This window comes from Epinephelus lanceolatus, chromosome 23 (assembly GCF_041903045.1).
Source record: "Epinephelus lanceolatus isolate andai-2023 chromosome 23, ASM4190304v1, whole genome shotgun sequence".
NCBI lineage: Eukaryota > Metazoa > Chordata > Actinopteri > Perciformes > Serranidae > Epinephelus > Epinephelus lanceolatus.
In genome coordinates this window covers 1,634,557-1,662,333 of record NC_135756.1, presented here as the reverse complement: position 1 = coordinate 1,662,333, position 27,777 = coordinate 1,634,557, and the positions used below count along the sequence as shown (strand labels likewise).

Below are 27,777 nucleotides of genomic sequence, written 5' to 3'. Positions count from 1 at the left end.
GCATTAGAATTTAACTGTAATTCTGATATTAAAAAGTATAATGAATATAATAATATAATAATTTGTATTTGTGACTTACCCTCAATATGAAGTCAGTTAAATCGTCTACTTAAGAGACAAACATCTAAAACAAAGGCCTGTGACCTGTAGTGACCTGGTGTGGTTACAGTGTGTGAGGTGGAGAACAGAGTGGACAGACAGCGGCAGGTTTCCAGAGGTATTACTGTTTTTATTTCAGAGTGTCTGAGAGAAAAGGCACTAAACCAAACCGGGAGAGTGACACCGACGTCGAATGAGAGAAAGATGCAGAGGAGTCAGGTTTAAATTAACAGATATAAAGTTTACAGCATACAAACACACTCAACACAGTCTCTCTCTCTCTCTCTCTCTCTTACACACACACACACACACACACACACACACACACAGCCTCCTATCTACACGTCTCCTCAGTAATGAAATACAGCAGAGTGGAGACAGCCGGAGCTGTTAAAGGAAAATTCCCCCAAACAAACATGTTTTATCAGATTATCTGAACAGAACGTCACGTCCACGCGAGTTCTGACATCACAGAGTGTTTAACAGCAGAAATAAATGTACAGGTAGTGTTTCATTTTTCCTTTAAACCCTCTGAAAGCTTCACTGACGTCTCAAAGAACCCAACAACAAAATAAAGAAATCATAAATAACATTTTACAGAGAATAAATATATAAACCTCATTAGACAGAATCAAGATTACAAATATTCACTGTGCTCCTGTGTCATTTAATATCAGGATGTGGTCTGTAAGAGACAAGTCTCCACTGGGGGGCGCCACAGATTTGAAGTGAAGGCAAATAAATTACAATTAAATCAAAGGGGGCTTCAGAGCTGCAACAACTAACCGAATAATTAATCAGTCGTCAACTATTAAATCAATCACCAACTAATCTGATAATCTCTTTATCAGTTTGAGTAATGTTTAAAGAAAGAAACAGTCAAAATATTTTCTGAGTCCGGCTTCTTAAGGGTGAATATTGTCTCTTTGCTGTGACAGTAAACTGAACGTCTCCCAGCTGTAGACAAAACGAGATGTTTGAGGACTTCGTGTCGGACTTCAGGAAACACTGACGGACTTTTTCTTTGTTTTCTGATACTTTATGAACTAAACGACGACAGATTAATCAACAAAGAAATAAATTGTGAATCGCAGCTTCACTGTAGAGTCCTGCTTGCACTCCTTCTGATTGTAATAACAATAATAATAAGAATAATTATAAGAATAATAATAATATTGTGATTATCTTTGCATCCAACTGTGCCTCCTTCATCTTCTCTTACAACATAAGTTAAACAAAAGCTTACACACTGTTTCATTTCGTAAACAAATATTCATTGTTTGGTCGTCAGTTTAATTTGGTGAACGTCCTTTTCTATATTTCAGATTCAGCACAGTTTATCGTTAGTTTTCAAACTTGACTCCAGAGAAAAACAGAAACTTTTAGCAGCACTGGAACAGCTTTTAGTTTCTGGAGCCACGACGACAGAGCAACAGAATCTGAGACTTAGAGAATAGTTGTAATATTTTAATTAGAAAAAAAGAAATTTCAGAGACAAAATGTGGTTATAATTTTGGGGAGGGGAAGAAACACTAAAATTTTTTCAGGTGATGTCAATATTTAACAAGAACAAAGTTAAATGTTGAAAAAAATCAATCTGAAGAAAACTTAAATATTTGGAGATTAAGTCTTATTTTTCAAATTATTTTAATGACAAAGGAGTTATGAGGGTGTGTGATTATAAAAACATAAAGTCATAAAAGTGGAAAAATTTGGAATGTTATGAAAATAAAATTAAAAAAATTCTGAGACAAAAAGTATTTTGAAAATGGTCATGAGTTTTGGCGGCGGAGGGTGCAGAATTTTCAGGTGAAGTCAATATTTAACAAGAAAAAAGTTTGATGTTGAAAAAGTCAAAATTTAAGGAAAAATTAAATATTTTGAGAGTCTGAAATTTGCGAGAATTAAGTTGCAATTTTGAGAAAAAATATTTTGCAATAATAATGGACGAGTCACGAAAATGTGTAGTTTTAGGACAGAAATATTTTAAGAATCAAGTCATATTTACAGATTTATTTTCTTATTCAGAATTAGATTTTTAACCCCAAAATTTAATCTCTCTCCTCATTACATGACTTTAATCTCAAAAAATATTCAACTTGACTCTTGAAATAAATTTTCTTTTAAAGTTCCAACTTTAATGTCAATTTCTGTTTTTTCCTCATAAAATTTTGACTAATTTTTGTAAATTTTTTTGGTATTTTTTTCCTCGTTTCATGTCTTTGTTCTCATGATATGACTTCTTTCGAAATATTTCAACTCTAATCTCTAAATCTCAGAGGAGCGGCTCTGATGCTCTCTGTCGCTGGTCCAGAAAAGTGTTTTTATTTGGAACTGGAAAATCAGAATGAATTTTTTTCAGCCCTGTTAAACTCCGATTTCATGATTGAAGGGAGAGGAAAAATAAACCGAAACTCCTCAGACGGGTTCAAACGCCACCACATTTAAATCCTTCATGTCAGCTGTCTTCACACGTCGTCACACGTCGTCACATGTCGTCACATGTCGTCACATGTCGGAGTGTTTCATGTTTTAATAAAGTAAAATTCATATTTCAGATTCAAACTCAACAGAAACCAACAACAGATCACTGACGTCACAGTCGCTCAGCTGAAAACAACCACAGGTACTCTGTCACACACAGAAACACACTCACACAGGAGGAGGAGGGGGAGAGGGGGAGGGGGGGAGGGGGGAGCAGGGTGGGGCGGGGCTTCAGGGCGGAGTCTGCTGTGATTGGAGGGCGGGGCTGTCCGTCAGTCACAGCTGGTCTTTGTAGTAGCCGAGCTTGGCGAAGGACATTTCTCTGCGCAGCTGCATCACCTCCCAGAACATCTGCTCCGCTGCAGACACACAACACCAGGTCACATGACGGGCACATGACGGTCACATGATGGTGTGACAGTTAAGTTCTGATTCAGAGTCTGAGCTGGTTAAAATATGTTTTACGGTGCAGCTGACAGAATGTTAATCTTTTTATCAGACAGAAGGTCACAAAGTTTAAATAAATGGCGTTCGGGGTTTTCAAACACCCACACTTAATTATCTTTAGAGAAACTTCCTGTCCTGAATATCTGTGAACACATCAGAGGCACAAACTGCTGCTTCTTCATATCACCCTGTGTGATGATGGCGGCTATTATCATGTTGCTGAAATGTGGCCTTAAACTTGTTTTTCATGGCTGACAAACAAAACTGTATCGAACAAGTAAAACAGTTGACGATCATAGTGCGAACAGCTGACCCAAAGTTGAAGCTACATGTTTTTCCTCTCACCTGGGCGCTATTTATCAGGTCCCGTTTATACGACAACGATTTCAACTGAAAACAGTAAACTTTAGTTGCGTTTTGGCCGATTGTTTACACAACAGTGGCGTTTTGGGTGCCTGAAAACGCAACGTTTTGAAATCGGGTTCCAGAGTGCAATTTTTTTGGAAACGGCAGCGTCTCCGTTGTCATGTGAACTTGCAATATGCAGTTCCTCTGAAAACGGAGACTTTTCGCACATGCTCATTACGGTTCCAGTCACTAGGCATGCGCGAGAAAGTCGACCATCACAACAACAATGCCGACAACAATGCCGAGCTCTGTTTGTGTTTTTTTGTGTATAGCAAAAAAATAAATAAATAAATAAATAAACTTCAGGTTGCAGCCTCGGCTCGGAAAATTAAACGGTCCTCAAACTGCAGCCTCCGGCACTGCAGCTTTACCTTACTCGATTTTGCGGCTCCGTGTGAACGGAGATCGTTTCAATAACGTCGTCATATAAACGCAGAAGTTTTCTAAAACACAAAGGACAGACTTTTCTGTTTTTAGAGAAACAGTTGTCGTCTAAACAGGACCCCAGTCTAGACAGGTGAAGTGTGTGAAAGGCTCGTGCTCGGGACAGTGTGAGATGTAAACATTAATGGCGTCCTCCTCAGCTGAGCTGTAACATTAGCTAGCTCAGAGATGCTAGGTGAGCTAGCAGTAGATGCATATTTCCTTCTGCGTGGTGATACAGTTTGGTACAATACTTCTCTGAACTCTCTGTCATCTGGTTGAATGTTAATGAAGTACACATTGTGGGTTTGTGTGTTTGTGTGTGTGTGTGTGTGTGTGTGAGTCTTACCGTCCTGCTGTTTGACCAGCCCTTGGTGGATGTAGCGAATGTAGGTGAAGAAATTACACACAGCTGTGATCTGAGGAAACACACAGACAGTTTGAATCTAAAATTTGTGGATCAGATGTGACGTCATTTCAGTCCAGATGTGATCAGAGAAACGTAAACTGTCACATGATAAAGCTTCAGGTTCGTATTAACTTTAGACTGTACATATGACATCACAGCAGAATAAGTGTGTGTGTGTGTGTGTGTGTGTGTGTGTACTCACTCTGTATCTACAGTACGGAGATACGTAGTAATAATTGGATGAATCTCCAAACTTGATTCTGTGCTTACAGGTTTTGGTCTGACCGCTCAGGGCACATTTTCTATGAGACACAGAGAAACAGAGAGGAAGTTGTTCACGTGTTTCTGTCTCACCATGAAGGAAACTGAATTAATTTACTATCAGCTGAGAGGAGACTAAAGCTCAGAGTGGAGGAAGTGAGGAGAGGAAGTGAGGAGAGAGGGATGACTGTTAGACATTTATCAAGGTTCGTCTCGTCAGGATCACTTTGATAAACCTGGACAGGAGGACGGACTGAAGGTGAGAGGAGGAGGAGGAGGAGGAGGAGGAGGAGGAGGAGGAGCCAGGCGGGACGACTGAGGACAGAGGACAAGATGCTGATGAGACAGAGTCAGACTTACGTGACGAGCTCCGCCCTTCGCCCGCTGGAGGAGGAAGTTGAGGGAAGATGGAGAGATGATGATGAAAGAGTGAAAGCTCGATGAAGAGGAGAAAGAGTTGATAATGTGTGTGTGTGTGTGTGTGTGTGTGTGTGTGTGTGTGGGGGTCTCACTTTGGTCCTCCACACTCCACGGCCGACGCTTTGACCACCGGCAGCGGCTGGAAACCCACCGGCTCCACACTGAGTGTGTTCTGCTCCACGGCTTCCAAGATGGCCGAACCAAGCTGAGGGACGAGACATCACAGGAGAGGACAGTGAGACAAAGGAGACAGTAAGTCACAGGAGAGGACAGTGAGACAAAGGAGAGGACAGTGAGACAAAGGAGAGGACAGTAAGTCACAGGAAAGGACAGTGAGTTACAGGAGAGGACAGCGAGTCACAGGAGAGAACAGCGAGTCACAGGAGAGGACAGCGAGTCACAGGAGAGGACAGCGAGTCACAGGAGAGGACAGCGAGTCACAGGAGAGGACAGTAAGTCACAGGAGAGGACAGTGAGACAAAGGAGAGGACAGTGAGTCACAGGAGAGGACAGTGAGACAAAGGAGAGGACAGTGAGTCACAGGAGAGGACAGCGAGACAAAGGAGACAGTAAGTCACAGGAGAGGACAGTGAGACAAAGGAGAGGACAGTGAGACAAAGGAGAGGACAGTAAGTCACAGGAAAGGACAGTGAGTTACAGGAGAGGACAGCGAGTCACAGGAGAGAACAGCGAGTCACAGGAGAGGACAGTAAGTCACAGGAGAGGACAGTGAGACAAAGGAGAGGACAGTGAGTCACAGGAGAGGACAGCGAGACAAAGGAGAGGACAGTGAGTCACAGGAGAGGACAGTGAGACAAAGGAGAGGACAGTGAGTCACAGGAGAGGACAGTGAGACAAAGGAGAGGACAGTGAGTCACAGGAGAGGACAGTGAGTCACAGGAGAGGACAGTGAGACAAAGGAGAGGACAGTGAGTCACAGGAGAGGACAGTGAGTCACAGGAGAGGACAGTGAGACAAAGGAGAGGACAGTGAGTCACAGGAGAGGACAGTGAGACAAAGGAGAGGACAGTGAGTCACAGGAGAGGACAGTGAGACAAAGGAGAGGACAGTGAGTCACAGGAGAGGACAGTAAGTCACAGGAGAGGACAGTGAGACAAAGGAGAGGACAGTGAGTCACAGGAGAGGACAGTGAGACAAAGGAGAGGACAGTAAGTCACAGGAAAGGACAGTGAGTTACAGGAGAGGACAGTAAGTCACAGGAGAGGACAGTGAGACAAAGGAGAGGACAGTAAGTCACAGGAGAGGACAGTAAGTCACAGGAGAGGACAGTGAGACAAAGGAGAGGACAGTAAGTCAAAGGAGAGGACAGTGAGACAAAGGAGAAGACAGTAAGTCACAGGAGAGGACAGTGAGACAAAGGAGAGGACAGTGAGACAAAGGAGAGGACAGTGAGTCACAGGAGAGGACAGTGAGACAAAGGAGAGGACAGTGAGACAAAGGAGAGGACAGTGAGTCACAGGAGAGGACAGTGAGACAAAGGAGAGGACAGTAAGTCACAGGAGAGGATAGTAAGTCACAGGAGAGGACAGTGAGACAAAGGAGAGGACAGTGAGACAAAGGAGAGGACAGTAAGTCACAGGAGAGGACAGTGAGACAAAGGAGAAAACAGTGAGACAAAGGAGAGGACAGTAAGTCAAAGGAGAGGACAGTGAGACAAAGGAGAGGACAGTAAGTCACAGGAGAGGACAGTGAGTCACGGGAGAGGACAGCGAGTCACGGGAGAGGACAGTGAGACAAAGGAGAGGACAGCGAGACAAAGGAGAGGACAGTAAGTCACAGGAGAGGACAGTGAGTCACAGGAGAGGACAGCGAGTCACAGGAGAGGACAGTGAGACAAAGGAGAGGACAGTGAGACACAGGAGAGGACAGTGAGACAAAGGAGAGGACAGTGAGACAAAGGAGAGGACAGTAAGTCACAGGAGAGGACAGTGAGACAAAGGAGAGGACAGTGAGACAAAGGAGAGGACAGTGAGACAAAGGAGAGGACAGTAAGTCACAGGAGAGGACAGTGAGACAAAGGAGAGGACAGTGAGACAAAGGAGAGAACAGTAAGTCACAGGAGAGAACAGTGAGTTACAGGAGAGGACAGTGAGACAAAGGAGAGGACAGTGAGACAAAGGAGAGGACAGTGAGACAAAGGAGAGGACAGTGAGACAAAGGAGAGAACAGTGAGTCACGGGAGAGGACAGTGAGTCACGGGAGAGGACAGTGAGTCACGGGAGAGGACAGTAAGTCATGGGAGAGGACAGTGAGACAAAGGAGAGGACAGTGAGACAAAGGAGAGGACAGTGAGTCACGGGAGAGGACAGTGAGACAAAGGAGAGGACAGTAAGTCACAGGAGAGGACAGTGAGACAAAGGAGAGGACAGTGAGACAAAGGAGAGGACAGTAAGTCACAGGAGAGGACAGTGAGACAAAGGAGAGGACAGTGAGACAAAGGAGAGGACAGTGAGACAAAGGAGAGGACAGTAAGTCACAGGAGAGGACAGTGAGACAAAGGAGAGGACAGTGAGACAAAGGAGAGAACAGTAAGTCACAGGAGAGGACAGTGAGACAAAGGAGAGGACAGTGAGTCACAGGAGAGGACAGTGAGTCACGGGAGAGGACAGTAAGTCATGGGAGAGGACAGTGAGACAAAGGAGAGGACAGTGAGACAAAGGAGAGGACAGTAAGTCACAGGAGAGGACAGTGAGACAAAGGAGAGGACAGTAAGTCACAGGAGAGGACAGTGAGACAAAGGAGAGGACAGTAAGTCACAGGAGAGGACAGTGAGACAAAGGAGAGGACAGTGAGACAAAGGAGAGAACAGTGAGACAAAGGAGAGGACAGTGAGACAAAGGAGAGGACAGTGAGTCACGGGAGAGGACAGTGAGTCACGGGAGAGGACAGTAAGTCATGGGAGAGGACAGTGAGACAAAGGAGAGGACAGTGAGACAAAGGAGAGGACAGTGAGTCACGGGAGAGGACAGTGAGACAAAGGAGAGGACAGTAAGTCACAGGAGAGGACAGTGAGACAAAGGAGAGGACAGTGAGACAAAGGAGAGGACAGTAAGTCACAGGAGAGGACAGTGAGACAAAGGAGAGGACAGTGAGACAAAGGAGAGGACAGTGAGACAAAGGAGAGAACAGTGAGTCACGGGAGAGGACAGTGAGTCACGGGAGAGGACAGTGAGTCACGGGAGAGGACAGTAAGTCATGGGAGAGGACAGTGAGACAAAGGAGAGGACAGTGAGACAAAGGAGAGGACAGTGAGTCACGGGAGAGGACAGTGAGACAAAGGAGAGGACAGTAAGTCACAGGAGAGAACAGTGAGTTACAGGAGAGGACAGTGAGACAAAGGAGAGGACAGTGAGACAAAGGAGAGGACAGTGAGTCACGGGAGAGGACAGTGAGTCACGGGAGAGGACAGTGAGTCACGGGAGAGGACAGTAAGTCATGGGAGAGGACAGTGAGACAAAGGAGAGGACAGTGAGACAAAGGAGAGGACAGTGAGTCACGGGAGAGGACAGTGAGACAAAGGAGAGGACAGTAAGTCACAGGAGAGGACAGTGAGACAAAGGAGAGGACAGTAAGTCACAGGAGAGGACAGTGAGACAAAGGAGAGGACAGTGAGTCACGGGAGAGGACAGTGAGACAAAGGAGAGGACAGTAAGTCACAGGAGAGGACAGTGAGACAAAGGAGAGGACAGTGAGACAAAGGAGAGGACAGTAAGTCACAGGAGAGGACAGTGAGACAAAGGAGAGGACAGTAAGTCACAGGAGAGGACAGTGAGACAAAGGAGAGGACAGTGAGTCACAGGAGAGGACAGTGAGTCACGGGAGAGGACAGCGAGTCACAGGAGAGGACAGTGAGACAAAGGAGAGGACAGTAAGTCACAGGAGAGGACAGTGAGTCACAGGAGAGGACAGCGAGTCACAGGAGAGGACAGTGAGACAAAGGAGAGGACAGTAAGTCACGGGAGAGGACAGTGAGACAAAGGAGAGGACAGTGAGACAAAGGAGAGGACAGTAAGTCACAGGAGAGGACAGTGAGTCACAGGAGAGGACAGCGAGTCACAGGAGAGGACAGTGAGACAAAGGAGAGGACAGTAAGTCACAGGAGAGGACAGTGAGACAAAGGAGAGGACAGTGAGACAAAGGAGAGGACAGTAAGTCCCAGGAGAGGACAGTGAGACAAAGGAGAGGACAGTGAGAGAAAGGAGAGGACAGTAAGTCACAGGAGAGGACAGTGAGACAAAGGAGAGGACAGTAAGTCACAGGAGAGGACAGTGAGTTACAGGAGAGGACAGTGAGTCACAGGAGAGGACAGCGAGTCACAGGAGAGGACACGTACATACCTCGCTCTTGCTGAAGGTGAGACAGGGGTAGATGTCCTCACGGTAAACTCTCTCCAGGAAGCAGCAGCTGCGGTCGAGCGTCGGCTCCTCCTTCCAGGCCTTGAAGTCACTGAACAGCTGACTGTCCACCTACATGTCCAACAGGACAGGGTCACACCTCACATACAGCAGAGACAGATTGACACATACAGAGTATTAAGCTGTGATGATATGGCGAGCTCTCCCACCTCTCTACACTCCCGTACGATTGGCTGCGTGGCCGACGGGTCAGGCTGCGTCCCCAGGATGGCGGAGGACGTGCTCTTGTTCCTGCTGTGGCCCTTCCTGAAGGGAGTCTTTACTCCTGTAGATGGGAGCTCACCCAGAGGGGAGGTGGGGGAGGACAGCACGAGTGTCTTCAGAGCCTGGACCTCCGCCTGGAGGACGTCAATCTGACGAGGAGGAAAAATGATGTTGCTAATCTGACAGATGGAAACTGACCCAACATACAGGACTGAACAGGAAGTGAGTCATCAGTTCAGTATCTGACCAAATGTCTCCCCTTCTGTTCCTGAGATATGACGTTAAAACATGATGATGTCACAGTCAAGCAGACCTTTGACCTTTTGACCTTCATTATTTTATCCTGTTAGACATTTGTGTCAAGTTTGGTCAGAATTAGTGAATGAATTCTTCAGTTATGGACAAAAACATGTTCATGAGGTCACACTGACCTTTGACATTCAACCACAAAATTCTGATCAGTTTATTTTTCAGTCCAAGTGGACGTTTGTGCCAAATTTGAAGAAATTCTCTTGAGGCATTCTTGAGATATTGCGTTGACATGGGACGGACGGACAACTGGAAAATATAATGTTGTGCTGACATCAAAATAACGCACGAGTTTTAACGCTAGAATACTTTGTGCTGACTCACTTCATACGTGCAAATTATCGCGTTACACATTTGTGAATTGATGAGTGAACTTCCACTGATACGTCCCTGGAGGATCTCAATGCTGATTGGCTATTCTGGCACAAAATTTTTCTTGGGAACAAATGTACGACACGAAATCACGCTATTCGCTTCATTTGCGTCATTTGTGACGCACCCATTGCTCAGCTGGTGGGAAATCACGTCTAATCATGTCTTTACATTGACTTTACAGGTAAGTTTTCTACTAACACTCCTCACAGGCTCTAAAAATCCCTGAGTGTCAATATCTCCATGTTTGTGACGATGATGATAATAAAACATTATATTGTGCAGCCTTATTTTGAAACATCTGGTTTTTCTCTGACGTCTAAAACGGATTTATGAACCATTTAAACTGTACGAACAGATATCTGTATATGAATGTAAAGTCTGTGGGTGACCGGACAAGATTTGTATCTGAAGTTCTGGTTTCCATTTGTAGTCTGAGTAGTTTGAGCGGACTTTGGTTGCAGGTTAACGGTTCATGTGGAGAATAAAAGAGGCCGAACTCATCAGCTATCGTCTAGATGAGCGTATTACCTATTGTGTATTTCTTTTTTTATATTTATTCATGTGCAGATATGAAGCAGATCAGAGGAAGTCTTAAACATCTAGGTATCTGCTGTCTGCACAGGAACCATCGAAACATTGACCACAGAGGTTAAATCGTCTTCAGACCGATCGCTGATGGTTCTGAGATTATGGACGTGTATTCTGGGTGGACATCAGAGACAATGACGTCATCAGGAAGTTACACTGAACGATATCAGTGTGTGTTTCATGTCTGTGTTCATGTTTCACTGAGAGATGAAGAGGAGGAGAGTTTGAGCGTATTTAATCCAGTGTGTGTGTGTGTGTGTGTTTAGTGTCGTCACCTTTCCCAGAGCTTCCTTCAGTTGTTTTTCTGCGTTTGCTTGTTTGACGTTTGCTTCTCTCACCATCTTATGGGCCTCCTGCAAAAACACACACACACTGTTCAGTACTTTTGGATCCATTCTTCAGTCATGATTGATCTGTGTTTGGGTTCAATATTCATTCTGATGGTGAAGCAGCGTCTACACAAGCTCAGTGTGTGTTTAAGGACCAGTTCAAGCTAAAATAAGCATAAAAACACGACAGTAACAGGAAGTAAAGGAACTGATAGTGAACACTGGTTCTGAGCTGCGAACATGTCAACTACAGAAACACACACCTACACAGAGAGAGAGAGGAGTCCCAGCACCTTCTATGAGGAAAAAGCCAAAGACCCAGGAGGAGGAGTGTGAGGAGGAAAGGAACAAACAGCCGGACAGATTCAGTCTCAACGTCCAGCAGAAAACGTTTCCTCAGCGGGGACAAATCTGCAGCTCTGAGCTGAACGCTATCGAACTCAACAAACTTTGTTATTTCCATAAACACTTCTTCTGCCTTTAAAGTTTAAAATCACATTTAGTCGTCCCTTTTTTTAACTATCATCCTGCAGCAGCAGAAAAAGACTTCTATCAACAGTCTTTTATTTGACACCATCATGTTCTGGTGGCATCTCGGCACACTGAACTGTCAGCTCTGTCACATGACTCCACCGCAGCACAGACAGTTTGGGTCGTAGCTGCTGCTGAAGTGTGAGCTCTGTGACGGGGACAGCGACTAGCAGGGCTAACGGTTAGCATCACACGGCTAACATTTCCAGAGATTATTTACAGGTTTAACGACAGTCAGGCTGTTTCAGTGTCAGTTTCAGTTTGTTGGGACTGTTTAAGGGCTTGGTATCAGATGCTAGCTGCTGTGTTAGCTCGTGCTAACCGGGCAGATGTTAAAGTGACTGTTCGTCAGAGGTAGAGCAGCTCCAGAGAGAGTTGAGACGATCCAGGATCAGAGCAGGACCAGGATCAGAGCAGGACCAGGATCGCATGCAGGTATCGTTTGACTGGAAATGTTTCACCTGGCACTGGGTTATTTTGGTCGAAACCTTGAAGGTATCCAGTGACAACGCTCAGCTCTACACTTCATCCTGTGTTGTGTGTATTCAGCTTAGACAATAATTAAAACGATCACGATAAAGTAAATGTAATGATGTAATAATTAATATTTATTGATAAATATCTGAAAGTAAATTAGGAGATTAAGAAGATAAGGAGAATGTTTGTATGTTTAGATTTATTTTATGACTCGTTTTATTCAGTATCAACACATTTACTTTATATTTTTCAACTACTATTTGACTTAAATATTAATTTATTTTTAAATCACCTTATTTCTGATACTGTTTTCATCTGAAAATACAATCCTGTGTCTTTTATATTGTCTGATTTATATCTGTGAATTCTTTCATATGAATCGAGACGAGCGTCGGCACAAAATTAAACAGCAGTAATAATCTTCTTTGGCTCAATAAAATATTTACAATAGAAAGTAAATTATTATTTCTGATAAATATGATAAAGCGATCAGTAAACATTAAAATAAGGCCGAAACTAAACTCCAGACACAGACAGAAGAACATGGTGTGCAGAGACACTCGGAGGATCGAGGCAGTAAATATTTAAAACTCGCTTCCCAACGACCTCACGACGCCTCCGCTTCACATCTCTGCTGCCAAAAACATAAAGAGCAACAAATCCCATCTGAATCTGTTTCAGTCAGTCTGTCCGGTGTCTGTCTGGCCACTGCCTCAGGAGGAAGGGAAACAGGAAGCAGAGGAAGAAACGGACGGACGGAGAGACGGAGGGATGGAGGGAGGAGAGGCGGACCGACCTGGAAGAGACTGGCGGTGAGCTCCTCCAGCTCCTGGCCGAGCTGGTCTCTGACTTTAGACAACCTCTCACACTCCTCATCCTTCAACAGCAGCTCCTTCCACACGCACACGCACACAAAGAAAACAACACAACAGAAAAACAACAAGCCGCCAAATGAAAACACATGAACATAAAATCAAAGCATGACAACAAACAAAGAAATGAAGAAATAAAAATTAGTGAGATGTGTTGAATGGCTCACTTCATCTTAAATAAAAACAAAAAATGAGGGATGTCATGATCAAGTTTCAGCAGCGTGGAGGCAAAAAAACACAGGAGACTGTGTCACTGAGCTGAAACCAGTAACTTATAACTTCTGTAAATAATAAATATATGATCTCATGCAGCATTTTGCTGTCGTTTATGGCGTGTGGTGTTTGGCAGCAGGCGGAGTGTGCGGTGGAGAACTAAATGACGGCTGTACTTGTTGCGTCACTGTGCAGGTTAAAACACGTGTGACATCTGAAGTAAAACAAAGGATCAGATCAGACTCTTTACAGCTCAACATGGCCGATCAGTTAGAAAACGTCTCAACCAGCCCTGATACTGATCTGTAACATCAGATCGAGACATCCTCACAAAAAACTATAAAATAAATGCATTTAAAATAAAACAGAATATAACATGATGTTAATGTGAATAATGAGATGAAGTGACGTCTCACAAACACACACACACTTTCTGTCCAACTACACGCACACTTACATTCAATTTTGAATACAAATTAAGGTAAAAACCAGTGTGTGTGTGTGTGTGTGTGTGTGTGTGTGTGTGTCCTACCCTCTGAGCCTTGGCCAGCTCCTCCTTCAGCCTCTCGTATCCTTTCTCTCGGACCTCCATCACCGACGGGCTGCGCAGCCGCGACAGGCTGTCGCTCAAGGCGCTGCATTCCTCGCTGTCCTCCCCGGACAGGAAGTTGCCATCGGCTGACTCCGCCTCCTGGCCTGGCACACTGTGCAGCCAGCATGACCAGGGACACAAGGTTGGTCAGGTACGGATAACATTCAAGTCTCTGGACACTATTTTTTTATGAACAGGAATCTACGAACATTCTGCCTCCACAGCTGCAGTTAAAGTTATTTGCAGTGTTGATTAAAATCTTTAAACAGTGTTGAATAAACAACACGAAAATACTCAGCTGCAAATATTTCACATCAAAACTATTCATACCAGTAGGGATGCAAATTTGCAACAGTTGTAAGTAAGGCTGTAACGCGCCCAAACATAACGCATTAATCTTTTTATGGTCACGTTAGTCGTGGGCTGCTATTGTGTGAGTGTTAAAGGGATAGTGCAGCCAAAAATGAAAATTCAGCCATTATCTACTCACCCATATGCCGAGGGAGGCTCAGGTGAAGTTTTAGAGTCCTCACATCACTTGCAGAGATCCAAGGGGAGAGGAGGTAGCAACACAACTCCACCTAATGGAGGCTGACGGCGCCCCAGATTCAAACGTCCAAAAACACATCATTGAAACCACAAAATATCTCCATACTGCTCGTCCGTAGTGATCCAAGTGTCCTGAAGCCCCGACATAAAAAGTTGTTTGGAAAAACCTCATTTGAACTCTGTTTTTAGCCTCATTGTAGCCTGTAGCTCTAACTGCACGCTTCATGTGTGTTCACATGCTTTCACTACGGACGAGCAGTATGGAGATATTTTGTGGTTTCAATGATGTGTTTTTGGACGTTTGAATCTGGGGCGCCGTCAGCCTCCATTAGGTGGAGTTGTGTTGCTACCTCCTCTCCCCTTGGATCTCTGCAAGTGATGTGAGGACTCTAAAACTTCACCTGAGCCTCCCTCGGCATATGGGTGAGTAGATAATGGCTGAATTTTCATTTTTGGGTGCACTATCCCTTTAAAGTGAGATGCTACTGATATCATATAAAGTCTTAAACTCAACAACATTCAGTTCAACAGAGAAAAGCTGCCAATATCTGGCTCTCTGCATTAACGATTGATGATAAAAACAGTTACAGACATTAATTTGTGATTAATCACTGAATCATTTTACGTCTCTCAGCCTTGACAGATGAATCTGACGTCAGTGTATTTTCTTTACCTTCCATTGTGGCTGTGCCGCGGTGTGGAGTACACCGGCTGCGTGGGGAGCTGATCGGCCCGCAGGGAGGTGGGGCGGCCAGTAGGGGGCGCTCCCAGAGAGTGGGTGCGGTACAGAGAGGTGGGCGGGGTGCTGTGACGAGCAGAGGGGCGCTGCTCCGCTTGGTTCTGCAGAACGACACACAGAGAACCAATAAAGACACTGAACTTTATCAGGAACAACGACAACTCAGAGTTGTGAAGAGGAAGGAGGCACGATATTTGTTTATATGCCGATATCTAACAACTCCTTTGACCAATAACTGATACCGATACATACAGTATATCCATCCTTGACAAAATAAATCAAACCCTTTGTGACTGGACCATGAGGGGATTTAATTTGAACCAGTTCCATGCTGGTGTAAACGAGGTATGTGTGATACACCGTTCTGGCTCTGACAATCGAGTTTGTAAGAATAAACCTGTAACCTCTACCTGCATGTGATGAGGTGACGGGACCTACCTGAAGGTCAGGTGTGGTGGGCGAGGCCAAGTTCACCTCATGGAACCCCTCCAGAGTTTCTGCATTGCTCTGACTGCTGCTGCAGGCCATAGCAGCTGCTCTCAGACATCATACACTCTGCACACACACACACACACACACACACACAGAGACGAGCAGCTGTAAAGTGTTCATTTAAAATGCTGAGTGAGTCACTGACGGCTGAAAAGCTGCTTCAGTCTGCAGACAGAGAATCAGTGAGTAACATCAGGGGGGCGAATGAAAAGGCTTCATCACTGAGACTCTGTCAGATAGTTTTTGACTTAAAAAGTTTGTTTTCAGCACAGAAACATGAGTCACAGAGTCACTGAGTGATCAGTGATGTGTGACAGATGTGGGCGTGGTGTGGTTTGGTCTGGTTTGCTTTTGCAGGATGCAGCGGTGCATGTTTTGGTGAGCTGTGACCATCACAGCCCATCAGGCAGATGAAAATATCAACGATCAGAATGTGTGGAGGGAAATACGCCAGAATAATGAATTAATAGTTTATTAAATAGCCTGATATCATGTGATCTGTAAGAGATGCTGCCAAGACCACATTTTCCGTCTGAATCCCTGCAGAGTGCGTCGCTGCCTCTTCAGAGCAAACGCCACAGCATCAGCAGTCAGTAAGACTCAGTGTGTGGGTTTAAATCTTGAAGGTGTGTATGTGTGTGTGTTTTGTACCATAGTGCAGCTGTGGACGGACACACTGGAGGATGATGGAGGGTCGATGGAGGCTCGCAGACAGTCAGTCAGTGTCCAGGTGGTTCTACAGGTGAACGAGTGACTCAGCAAACACACCGACAGGTACAAGCTGTCCTTCACCTGAGAGACACAGAGGATATGAACTTACTTCATCTTCTACAGAGGAGGAGATAACATAAACCATACTTACATTCTGATAACTGAAACTCAAACAGTATGTTACATTTGTACATTCGTGATCTGTAAAGTTTTCAGATGCATCAGTGTTTCATCTAAACGCCCAACAACAACCCTAAATAACACAGAATACAACTGAGTTACACTAAAATATGACTAATACTGGATTTTTGATGCCAAATATAACATCTTATCATCCTTTTTTTTTACATAAACAAACATCGTCAGTCCCTTGACTTTGGTTATTAATACAACTTAAAGGGATAGTGCACCCAAACATGAAAAGGCTAAAAACAGAGTTCAAATGAGGTTTTTCCAAACAACTTTTTATGTCGGGGCTTCAGGACACTTGGATCACTACGGACGAGCAGTATGGAGATATTTTGTGGTTTCAATGATGTGTTTTTGGACGTTTGAATCTGGGGCGCCGTCAGCCTCCATTAGGTGGAGTTGTGTTGCTACCTCCTCTTCCCTTGGATCTCTGCAAGTGATGTGAGGACTCTAAAACTTCACCTGAGCCTCCCTCGACATATGGGTGAGTAGATAATGGCTGAATTTTCATTTTTGGCTGCACTATTCCTTTAAGGCCTTTACATACTCTGAAGAACAGAGAAATTTGTTCTCTCTCACAGGGCTGCAAGAAAAGAATGATGTCGTTTTATTCTTGCAGCCGTGGTCTGGGAGTTCTTGCAGCTTGTTCTCAACACATCATCTGGGCAGAACTTTGTGTGGTGTCCGAGAACTATTGTGTGATTGGTCAGAAACTGAAGTGGGCGTGGTGACATATGCGACTATCCCTTTAAAAAAACCCATGCCATTAAAGTAAACAATAACTGTCACCTGATAAAGGTCTGATATGAAACAACAAAAATAAAGTGATTGTTTTGAAGTTTAAACTATTAAGCCTCAAAACAAATAATAACGTATTAAAACTGTAATCTCAGACACTGCTCCACGTAAAGGGTCCAGGTTTCTCCTCAGTCATCAGTTCAAGCTCCACAGTGTTTAATATATTCAGCGTCATACTTGTGTTTGATCTTTTGTCGTCAAGCTAGTTTTCTGTCTCTGTTAAGTATCTGTCTGTGAGTCACTCTCTCTACTGGAGGAAACAGCTCTTCAATCGCCTACTGCCACTCACGTGGGATAGCTTAATGATTTTCGTGATTTTTTTACGGAGACAGATTTGTGTCGATATTATTTGAGTGAGCAGATCGACAATCTGTAAAAATAAAACAACCTCCACAAATACATAAAAAGGTTTGTAAGCTTAAACAGCTATTTTGCAAATATAAAACAGATGTAAATATGCAAACAAATTTCTAAAGTAAAAAAAAAAGACTCAGCGTGCATGAAACAAGTTAGACATTCACAAATGTTTTCAATGAATTGATAATTAATTAAATGTATTCACAGATTTTTTTAATGGAATTTGGGCATTTGCAAAACAGTTTTCTAAGTTTATAAATCTTGTTTTTATGTTTGTGGAGGTTGTTTTATATTTACACATTAACACATGGATTATTGATCTGCTCACACCAATAATACACAAATCTATCTCCGTTTATTTTTGGCAACAACAATCATATGAAAGTATGATAGTGGCACATCTGAAGTCTTTGATCATCAGTAACTTCCACTACACACAGGTTAGATATTATAAGACCATAAACTGTGTGAAGGCAGGACAGACTCTGACTTCACTCTCTGGGTCAAACTCCAGCCGACAGACAGAAACAGGAAGTTCAACGCACGCTGACACACTCCTCGTCAAAGCATCAAGTCTGTTTTCATACCAGAGATCCTCCATCATCATCATCATCATCATCATCATGGTGTTCTCTACATCCTCTCTGTGACACGTTGCTGCCCTACCTTTTGTTTTGTCGACCTCAGCAGTGTGTTTTAACAGCACACCGGTCCCACCTGCTCAGCCTGGTGTAAGTGTGTGTGTGTGTGTGTGTGTGTGTGTTAAGTGGGTGTGTCTCCAACTGAGTATATACACAAAAGCTGAAATTCAGCGACTTGCTGGAGAAGACAAATAAAGTCGGTGTGACTCATGAAAACTGACGTCACTTTGAGTTTATTTAAAGATCCAGCCGAGGAACAAAGTTTCTGTGTGTGTTTTAATTTCAGTATCATTATGTCAAAGCCGCACCTTCTTCTGTCTGCAGAGACATCTGAGAACCAATCAACACTGACTATTGATTACTGTTCGTGTGTCAATCAAGAGAACAATCCTCGGTCTCGATGCTTCTTGGACATGATCAATGCCCTGATCACACAGGAAGTGTTTCAGCAGCTGGAGGCGACTTTTTGTAACAGTTTTTAATGAGAATGAAGCTTTTTGCTCGCTGTTTTTGCGTGACTACACGTCTCATGAGCACGCAACGGTGATGTGAGAGGCGGGGCTTCTGTGGTGGTCATGACAACAAGTGTACAGTTGGTAACCAATGGAGGAGAAACTGGTGGTAGTGGTTGCTGGATACCCAGAGCTATACGACTTTACAAAGCACAGTTAGCACCATCTGAATAGAAAACAGCAGATAAGTGCAGTACTGTAAACGTCCATGATGGAGGAGAAGCTCCTGGACCAACTGGTGGTACTCCCCATGATCCAGCCTCTTTTTTAGGGTCTCATGTACCCACACAGATCTCTGTTTATCTGCTGACAGCCTCTCACCCTCAACCAGAGCTACAGACAGCACCCTCTGCCTCAACATGGCAGCAGCTACACACTGATTACTGCAGGATACACACAATATATTAACAGTAGAGTGATAACAAGGAAAGGTTAGGGTGAGGATGTGATGAGGAGGTTGCCTGGCAACAAAAAAGGCACAAAAAGTGTTTTTTATGAGTGGCATTCGATAAAAAATAAAAAAGGCAGTGTGGTGCGTCTCTGTGAACACAACCTAATCCTCAGGCCACACTGACTCGTGTCATTGTTTTGATCCAAGTTTGACTGTTGTGTAGAATACAGCTGACAGCGCTGGACTGATGGTGCATTCAAGGACAATCTGACATCTGAGACTTTGTGAGTCTGCAGCTGAACAGCAGCCTCTTTGATGCGAGGAGCCAAATCACATATAAAATGTATTAACTGGCTGAGGTTTGCTAAGTCAGAGAAAGGTGTTTTTTCTCTATTTTCATTATTGTCTCTAAGCCCCATTAAAAAGATCCAAACCAACAGTGAATGCATCACCAACAGGTTCAGTGTATCTACAGTCTGATCTTGTCTTCCTCCGCTGTTGTTAAAGACATGTCAGTGCGTCACATGTTCCTTCATTATCATGAACACACACTGTAGTTTATTTTGACTCAGTCGCACACACACACACACACACAAATACTGACAAGAGCACCAGATATGGATTAATCCGCCGCTGAAAATAGTCCCCAATAAAGTCACTATATCCTCCTGTCTGTCTGATAAAAACTACAGTGAGCAGCAGTTTGATTAAATCACTGATCAAACTACAGATTAGTGTTTTTAAGGTTTACCTGTTCAGACGGTACACGGACTAACACACTGTTGGTTTTGGTATTCTCATTGGATTTGTTGAGAAAAACAAAAACATGTTCGATGTTTCTCAACGTGTGCAGCTATAGAAAAGTCAGACATTCCCAACTTATGATTTAAATGTTAAACTATATGAACACAGGATTCGTAAACATGACAGGATGTTCAGCAGATAGTTGGCGGAGGTTAAAACACTGGATAAATAAACGACAGCTAAATTAAACTAAAACTCTGCTTTCTCAGGTCGACGCATTTCACACAATTATTCATACGGACATATTAAAGGGACAGTTCAGATTCTTTGACGTGAGCTTGTATGAGCTATGTATCATAGTCAATAGGCCCGTTTACACTGCCTGATCATGGCGGGACAGGATCATGGCCAGCACATGTGTGACGTTTTGACGACATGACCCGTCTCTTTAAAAGGCAGCATTTAGCAGTTAGCGGCTAACTCAAAGAAGAGGAACAGCAGCTGAAAATGTCGCAAACAGTGAAAACAATGAGGCCCAGGAGCTCCTTACCCTCCAAGCAGAGGACGAGATCAGCCGCCATTAAACAGGGACTAGGGATGGACATAAATTTTCGATTATCGATGACTGATTGTTAAGGCTTTTGATCAATGACAAATAATTTTAATCGATAGTCGCAGCGTTTCCCCTACAATGCCTGGCATAGGCCCGGCGAGCCGCCGTGCCAACGAGACCCTTCCACCTGGCAAGCACGGCGGCTCGCCGGGCCTACAAGACCCCTGCCGGACCTATGCCAGGCAAAAAATCAGAAACAGACGGAGGCTCTCATCACTCTCCAAAGCCTCAGCGGCTTCCCTTGAGGCCTCTGAAAACACTACGCCATTGAAAGACGGAGGTTTTGCTGAAAACTGAAGCCTGGAACTCTGGCTGGCAACGGTTGTAAACACCCAGGGATGAACTGCGCATGCGCGCCATTCTTCCTCTTTGGCCTGGGGGGTTGAAGCTCAAAACTGGGGCAGCTGCGCCCTCTTGCGGCGACAGTCTGCACTGCACTCTTTTGTTTTCGCTCTTTTGAAATACTCACTTATCAATTAATCGATAATTGATCGTTAATTTTTTTGATGATCGAATAATGAATTTTGATCGTTTGCCCATTCCTAACAGGGACGGTACATGATTGTTACTGACATGTTAATGCCGTTGTTGTTTATAAAGTTGTGCCGATGCGTATATGTCACACTAGACGCCCACTGATGTGTTACATGTCTCACTAGTCACGTCTCTTTTGAGCCCACAAAGCTGAGATACAGAGTATAATCAGTGTCGTCGTTTGGTTCTGTGTACAAATGCAAAGGAAGCATAAAGAAGGGACTTCGTAGCGGCTCTATAGCGCCATCTGTGTGTGAAAAGGGCCAGTGTATTACCCACAGTCGATGTCAGTCAGCACACTCCAGTGAGTGAGTGTTATACGGGACAGTGTAGAGCCAGAAACACACACGTCCAGGATGTATTACACATGATGATGGACACTGAGAACACACACACACACACACACACACACACACACACACACACACACACACACACACACACACAGGTGACAGCATCACACCTGTCAGTCAAATCCAGGTGAAACCCCACCTGCCCTGAACCAACCAATCCCCCCTCTCCCTCTCTCCCCTGTCTCCACGGAGACCAGTCCAGGAGAGCCCGTGGTAACCGGACACGCTGAGGGATGCTGGTGGAGGGTCCAGTTACTTCAGACGCCTGATGAAGGCTCATCCCGAGTGATTACAAGGTTTAAAACGCAGCCTGACGTCAGCCCAAACTCTGACAACCAAACAACGGCCCAAAAATGCAAAATATGCAAATATAATTTTAATATATGATTCAAACTTGTCAAACTGTGTCTATGAGGTTTAAGTACTGACAGGTGTCAGAGGCAGGAACTGAACATCTGGTCCAGTTTTATTACATTTGTTTATTTATTCTTTAATCAGATATTTGACATGAACTAAAGTATTAATATTAAAGCTGCAGCGATGAGTCGATTAATCAGTCGATCACATTTATTCTGGTGAAATCTGACCCGCAGCTCTGCAGGAGAAGTGCAGCGTGTGCAGCAGGAGACACTAACTAAGTTTAAACTGACAACAGCGCCTCTGTTCATTCACATGATTTGTTTGGCCTGTTATAATGTCGTCTGTGTGCTGCTGACAGGAAGTCAAACCTCGAGCTCAACATATGACTCTAAACTCTGCGGACAGACATGCTGCGTTTTAACGCACCTGTTTCAGAGACGCTCAGCGAGCAGTGGGTTAGGGACTGTTCTTTATTTATCAGAGGACGGGGTGGATGGGGTTTTACTTTGATTTCTTTTTTTATCTTGACCCTCACTGAAGCTACAAATATTTTTCCTTGAGTCTCCCTGAGCGACAAGGAAAACGCATGAAACTCCCTCCACCATGATAACCATAAGTTTTCATATTTATATAAAATGTAGGTTTAAGAATCGATGAAACAAGCAAACAAGATGGGAGTTCTTACTAAAAAATAAATTGAAAAAATGGATAATTTCTTAAAAACAATGCTAATCCTCCTTATGTTTTTTAACGGGATGCTGTGCCAGTGTTTATTTTTTTGGTGGTATATTAAATAAGACACGTACAATAAAGTAATTAATAATTATGATAAAACATCACAACATGATTCCCGACAGAAGCGTTCATTGCACATCACGTGTTCAAGGGGAAATCTGAAAATGTGACAATAATTATAATAATTAAATAATTAAAACAAATGGCTGCAGGAGATCGTTGTTTGCATGATTCTGTTTAAATAGGTCTAAAAAGGACCATAGTAGCAGAACATTCATTAATTTAGCAGGAGAAAGCTGAAGCTGAAAACACAGCAGATGCGTTGCACTGCAGCTTATTAAGAGACAACGACACAAAGTTACTGTAACTGAAACATCTGTACTTCCTCCACCTCTGTGTTAGCTTAGGCCCTGTTTAGACGACAACAGTTTCTCTAAAAACGGAAAAGTCAAAGAAGACACAATGGCGAAAAGCATGCACAGATAACTTTGTCTGGATGGACGATGAGGTGGAGTTGCTACAGTAACAGATCTACACTTCACTTCAAATCAACAGGGTGAGCAGCACAAACAGAGCTCGCCATTGTTGTTGTGACGGTCGACTTTCTCGCGCATGCCTAGTGACTGGAACCGTAATGAGCATGTGCGAAAAGTCTCCGTTTTCAGAGGAACTGCATATTGCAAGTTCACATGACAACAGAGACGCTGCCGTTTCCAAAAAATTGCACTCTGGAACCCGTTTTCAAAATGTTGTGTTTTCAGGCACCCAAAACTGTTTTCAGTTGAAAACGTTGACGTATAAACGGGACTTCAAAATCATGTGTACAGCCTCAATTGAAGTCGGTTTCTCAGCTGAAGAGCTGATCTCCAGAGCTGTGACTCTCCTCATTCATTCTTCATCACACACGAGACACAGCTACAGAGTTCCCATTATACATCCATGGTGAGGAGAGGAGTCGAGCTGCTACAGGAGCTGGTCTGTACAAGCAGAGAGCGAGTGGGGGAAAATGCATTTACTTCCGGGGCAGCGAGGTTGGAAATGTCACAGTGGCGTGAAGTGCCATGAGGCGGCGCGTCCAGGAGTGCCAACGCATGTCTAGTGGGGTTGAACATTGTAAATAATAGAGGTGTATTTTTTGATACGCATCGTTCTGCACCAGTGTGTTTAGGCCTTAAGGCTTCTGTCTTCCCTCTCATCAGGTCATGACCTTACATTACTTCACTGTATCTGCTGAGCAAACAGTGTTTTGCTGTAATTACACCAGAATTTTCCTGTGATGGCCGCAGGAAATTGTAGTTTGTGTAATTCTGTATATATCAATCTTAAATAAAAACCATAATAGCGAGAACATTGATTCTTTCTGCAGCAGAAAGCTAACGCCCGGTTCACACTAGAAGCGGCAAACAGTGCGGATTTTCCATGGAGCACTGCCCTCTTGCGTTCAGCGCCCATGATAACCAATTAGGCAGTTTATACTGGACGCAATGTGGTGTGGTTTGGTGGTGCGGCGCGACGCAGCATGAAGAGTCCAGGACGACTCGCGATCTTGTTTTGTTTTTTCTTCACATGTTCTGAGTGAATCTGGCAAGAAAACACTCTGATAATTTATTTTAAATGATATAAATAGTAGATGATATAAATAGATATTAATATAGATATAGATGGTGTTATGATTAGATTGGTGACTTTACGCAGGCACCTTACCATCTATATGACTTAAAGACAAGAGGATCTCCCAGTGTCTCAAACCCAAAACAAAGTAAAACTGGATTAAACTCAACAAGCGGGTCATGTTTGCTTCCATTATATGGAGCTCTCAAAAAAGGAATGAAAGCATCTGTTGTTCTATTGCTCTCTTAACTCAGAAAAAAATACTCCGAAAAACAGAAAAAAAAATTACCACGAAAAACAAAAAAAAAATACCATGAAAAACAGAAGAAAAAAAATGACCACGAAAAACAGAAAAAAAAATCACAAAAACCAAAAAAAACCATGAAAAACAGAAAAAAATGACCACGAAAAACAAAAAAAATACCACGAAAAACAAAAAAAAAATACCATGAAAAACAGAAAAAAATTACCATGAAAAACAGAAAAAAAATATCACGAAAAACAAAAAAATACCATGAAAAACAGAAAAAAAAATTACCACGAAAAACAAAAAAAAACACGAAAAACAAAAAAAATACCATTAAAAACAGAAAAAAATTACCACGAAAAACAGAAAAAATTACACTGAAAAACAGAAAAAATTACCACGAAAAACAAAACAAAAAAAATTACACTGAAAAACAAAAAAATTAGCACAAAAAAACAGAAGAAAAACAAAAACAATTACCACAAAAAAACAGAAGAAAAACAAAAAAAATACCATGAAAAACAGAAAAAATTACCACGAAAAACAGAAAAAAATTACCACGAAAAACAGAAAAAAACTACACCGAAAAACAGAAAAAATTACCACGAAAAACAGAAAAAAAATTACCACAAAAAAAAAAAAATACCACGAAAAACAGAAAAAAATTACACCGAAAAACAGAAAAAAAAAAACACGGAAAACAGAAAAATAAAAAATTACTCAAAAAACCCCCCACGAAAAACAGAAAAAAATACCACGAAAAACAAAAAAAAAATTACACTGAAAAACAAAAAAAAAATTACCACAAAAAAAAAAACAGAAGAAACAAAAATTACTCCGAAAAACAGAGAAAAATTACACCGAAAAACAGAAAAAAAACCCCACGGAAAACAGAAAAATAAAAAATTACTCAAAAAAAAAAAAAAAAAACACAACACAAAAAAATTACACCAAAAAACAAACAAAAAAAAAACAGAAGAAAAAAAATTACTCCGAAAAACAGAAAAAAAACCCCACAGAAAACAGAAAAATAAAAAATTACTAAAAAAAAAAAAAAAAAAATTACTCAGAAAAACAGTTTTTTTTAATTTGTCAAGTGAATGCAATACACTTCAGTAAGATGGTGATTAAAATTAAAAAAATAAATGAATAAAACAGAACATTTAACAACAGTTCTCTGTTCCTCCTCTGTGATTAAAACATGATGTGTCCCAGCTCCTGCTCTGCGCCACCTCCTCCTCTCATTAGTAATGAACAGTCCCTTAGCATGTGTTACCATAAGGTTAGCACACTGAGCTAGCATGCTAACAGCTAGTGAACAAGGGGGGGCTAACGTTCAGAAGCTAACAGTGTTACCTGACACTGACACATGAAAGATGCATGACAGCAACATGTTCACTGTGTGTCTGCGCTGCGGGCTCGAGCTCATGCTAACGGTGCGTTTACAGCACATTAGCTAACGTTAGTAGCGACACACAGAGGGGAGGCGTTAGCATCTCTGTCAGCTGTAACATGCTAGGCAGAAATAACACATATGGAAACATCACAGAGCTACACACACAGCGCATTGACCGCCGTTAAAACCGTTAATATAACCGTTACTCTGAAGCTGGGGATTAACGTTACTGATGAGGGGGAGACCCTGCTTCCATTATCGGTCACCGTACAAACCCGACTACGGCGAGCTAATTCCGCCAACATGACTAAAAATAGAAGATGTATTATGAGTAGATTAAATGTTAACAACGTGAGATGCGCGTTAACAGTGATGGTGAGGGTGTGTGGGGGCTTGGCTGTGAGGAGAAGGGCAGAGATAGTGCGACAGACGGCTCACTGTCCGATAATGGGCGCATCTAACGTAATGGTGCATTTGCGTGTCGTTAAGCTAGCTAGCTAGCGGGCTGAGCAAGTTTACCGGACACATCTACGAATAACAACAACAGTAACGGTAATAACACGGTAGCTGCGGACTCACCGGGTCTCTGTGAGGGCAGCAGCCGGGCCGGCGGTGTCTTCCTCCCGGTACCGTGCAGGACAAGCTCGTGAGACAAACAAACGGTCACACCGGAGCGGTTGTTGACGCAGACCGGAGCAGGTTACTCCAACTGACGGGAGGGGCGTTTAGGGACAACTGGGAAACTAGAGCATCAGCGTTACCTTATTGTGATGCGTTTATGCAGGCAGATTAAACAGTGATATGAAGTGAAGCCACAAAATTATGATGAATAAAATATTAAATAATCTCCAGATGAAGTCATTAACACAGGACAACAGTACATGTTTGATTATATCAGAAAATAAAAAATAAGACAGACTATTAACATTAAAATTGGATGTGAAAATAAACAGGAAAAATACACAAATATTATATTAAATCTCCAAACTATTGTTCCACATCAGAACAAGAGTGCAGAGTGTGTGTGTTAGATGACTGTCTCTCTTTCAAGCCACATGTTGAACTACTTGTGAAAAGGCAGAAGATTAAACTGGATTTAATTTTAGAAATAGAAACTTCTTCTCTCTCTTGGCCCAAAATAATCAGACTAGTCTCTGCACCATGACTGTGTGTGACATTTTTTTGTTGGTATTCTCTTGTTTTAGATATTTTTGACCTACATTCAGCATATTTATAGGTGTAAATTAAGCAAAAGTTGAAAATGGCTCTGCTCTCTGTTCACAGAACATGTTCATATTGTCTGTACTGAGCAAACAAACAGAGTTTGGCCAACAAGCATTTACCGTTAAACTTCTATTAGTAGCCCCGGGCTATTATTTGATTAAATCCCTGAACTCAACAGGCCTATATTTGGGACAGGCCTTTATTTGTCAAAATGTGTAGCCACACCGGGCTGGTAAAAAGGACTGGGTGTATAATAGAAGTTTAATGGTATAGTTCATTAGTTAGTTAGTTAGTTAGTTAGTTAGTTTCTTTTATTCCTGTGTCATGCACCTAAAAGTGCCCAACCCTCATGGGTTTATAAAAGAGACACTATAAGAGACAGTTGCAGCGTTCACAGATAATTCATAACAATTCAGTTAATTTCAAAATAACCAAAAAAGAAACAAACATACTATTCATTCTTGAACAAAATATTCTGTCTTCTTGCAAACAAAATCTGCATCCAAAAAGGTTCCCTTCCTGAAACATAGTTCAAGCTTTTCATAATCATCCATCGACCAAAAGAAATAAACATAGAAGGAAGACATTCTACGTAATAATAATACTTCATTCTCAATTTCCCCTAATTCACACAATAAACAAAGTCTGTCCTCTTGTGGACAGTTACTAACCCTACCAGTCTCTAGAGCTACAGGTAACGTCTA

At 42.9% G+C, this 27,777-nt stretch overlaps 1 protein-coding gene across 4 annotated transcripts; it reads right to left on the bottom strand.

Annotated features, from left to right (window-relative positions):
• Positions 1-214: 214 nt before the first annotated feature.
• rab3ip (RAB3A interacting protein (rabin3)) lies at positions 215-26,583 on the bottom strand. 4 transcript variants are annotated; one of them, XM_033615249.2, is made up of 14 exons: positions 26,429-26,583; positions 16,309-16,449; positions 15,604-15,720; positions 15,100-15,266; positions 13,818-13,989; positions 12,997-13,092; positions 11,139-11,216; positions 9,537-9,740; positions 9,310-9,438; positions 5,044-5,156; positions 4,892-4,915; positions 4,473-4,572; positions 4,211-4,280; positions 215-2,942 (listed from the first exon to the last, which is right to left on the bottom strand). In XM_033615249.2, the coding sequence occupies exons 3-14, from the start codon at positions 15,691-15,693 to the stop codon at positions 2,860-2,862; spliced, it is 1,326 nt and encodes a 441-aa protein (XP_033471140.1). In that variant the 5' UTR covers positions 15,694-15,720; positions 16,309-16,449; positions 26,429-26,583; the 3' UTR covers positions 215-2,859. The 4 variants fall into 4 exon arrangements, with proteins under 4 accessions (XP_033471140.1, XP_033471141.1, XP_033471142.1 ...); XM_033615250.2 differs by lacking the exon at positions 4,892-4,915; XM_033615251.2 differs by lacking the exon at positions 12,997-13,092.
• Positions 26,584-27,777: the final 1,194 nt, after the last annotated feature.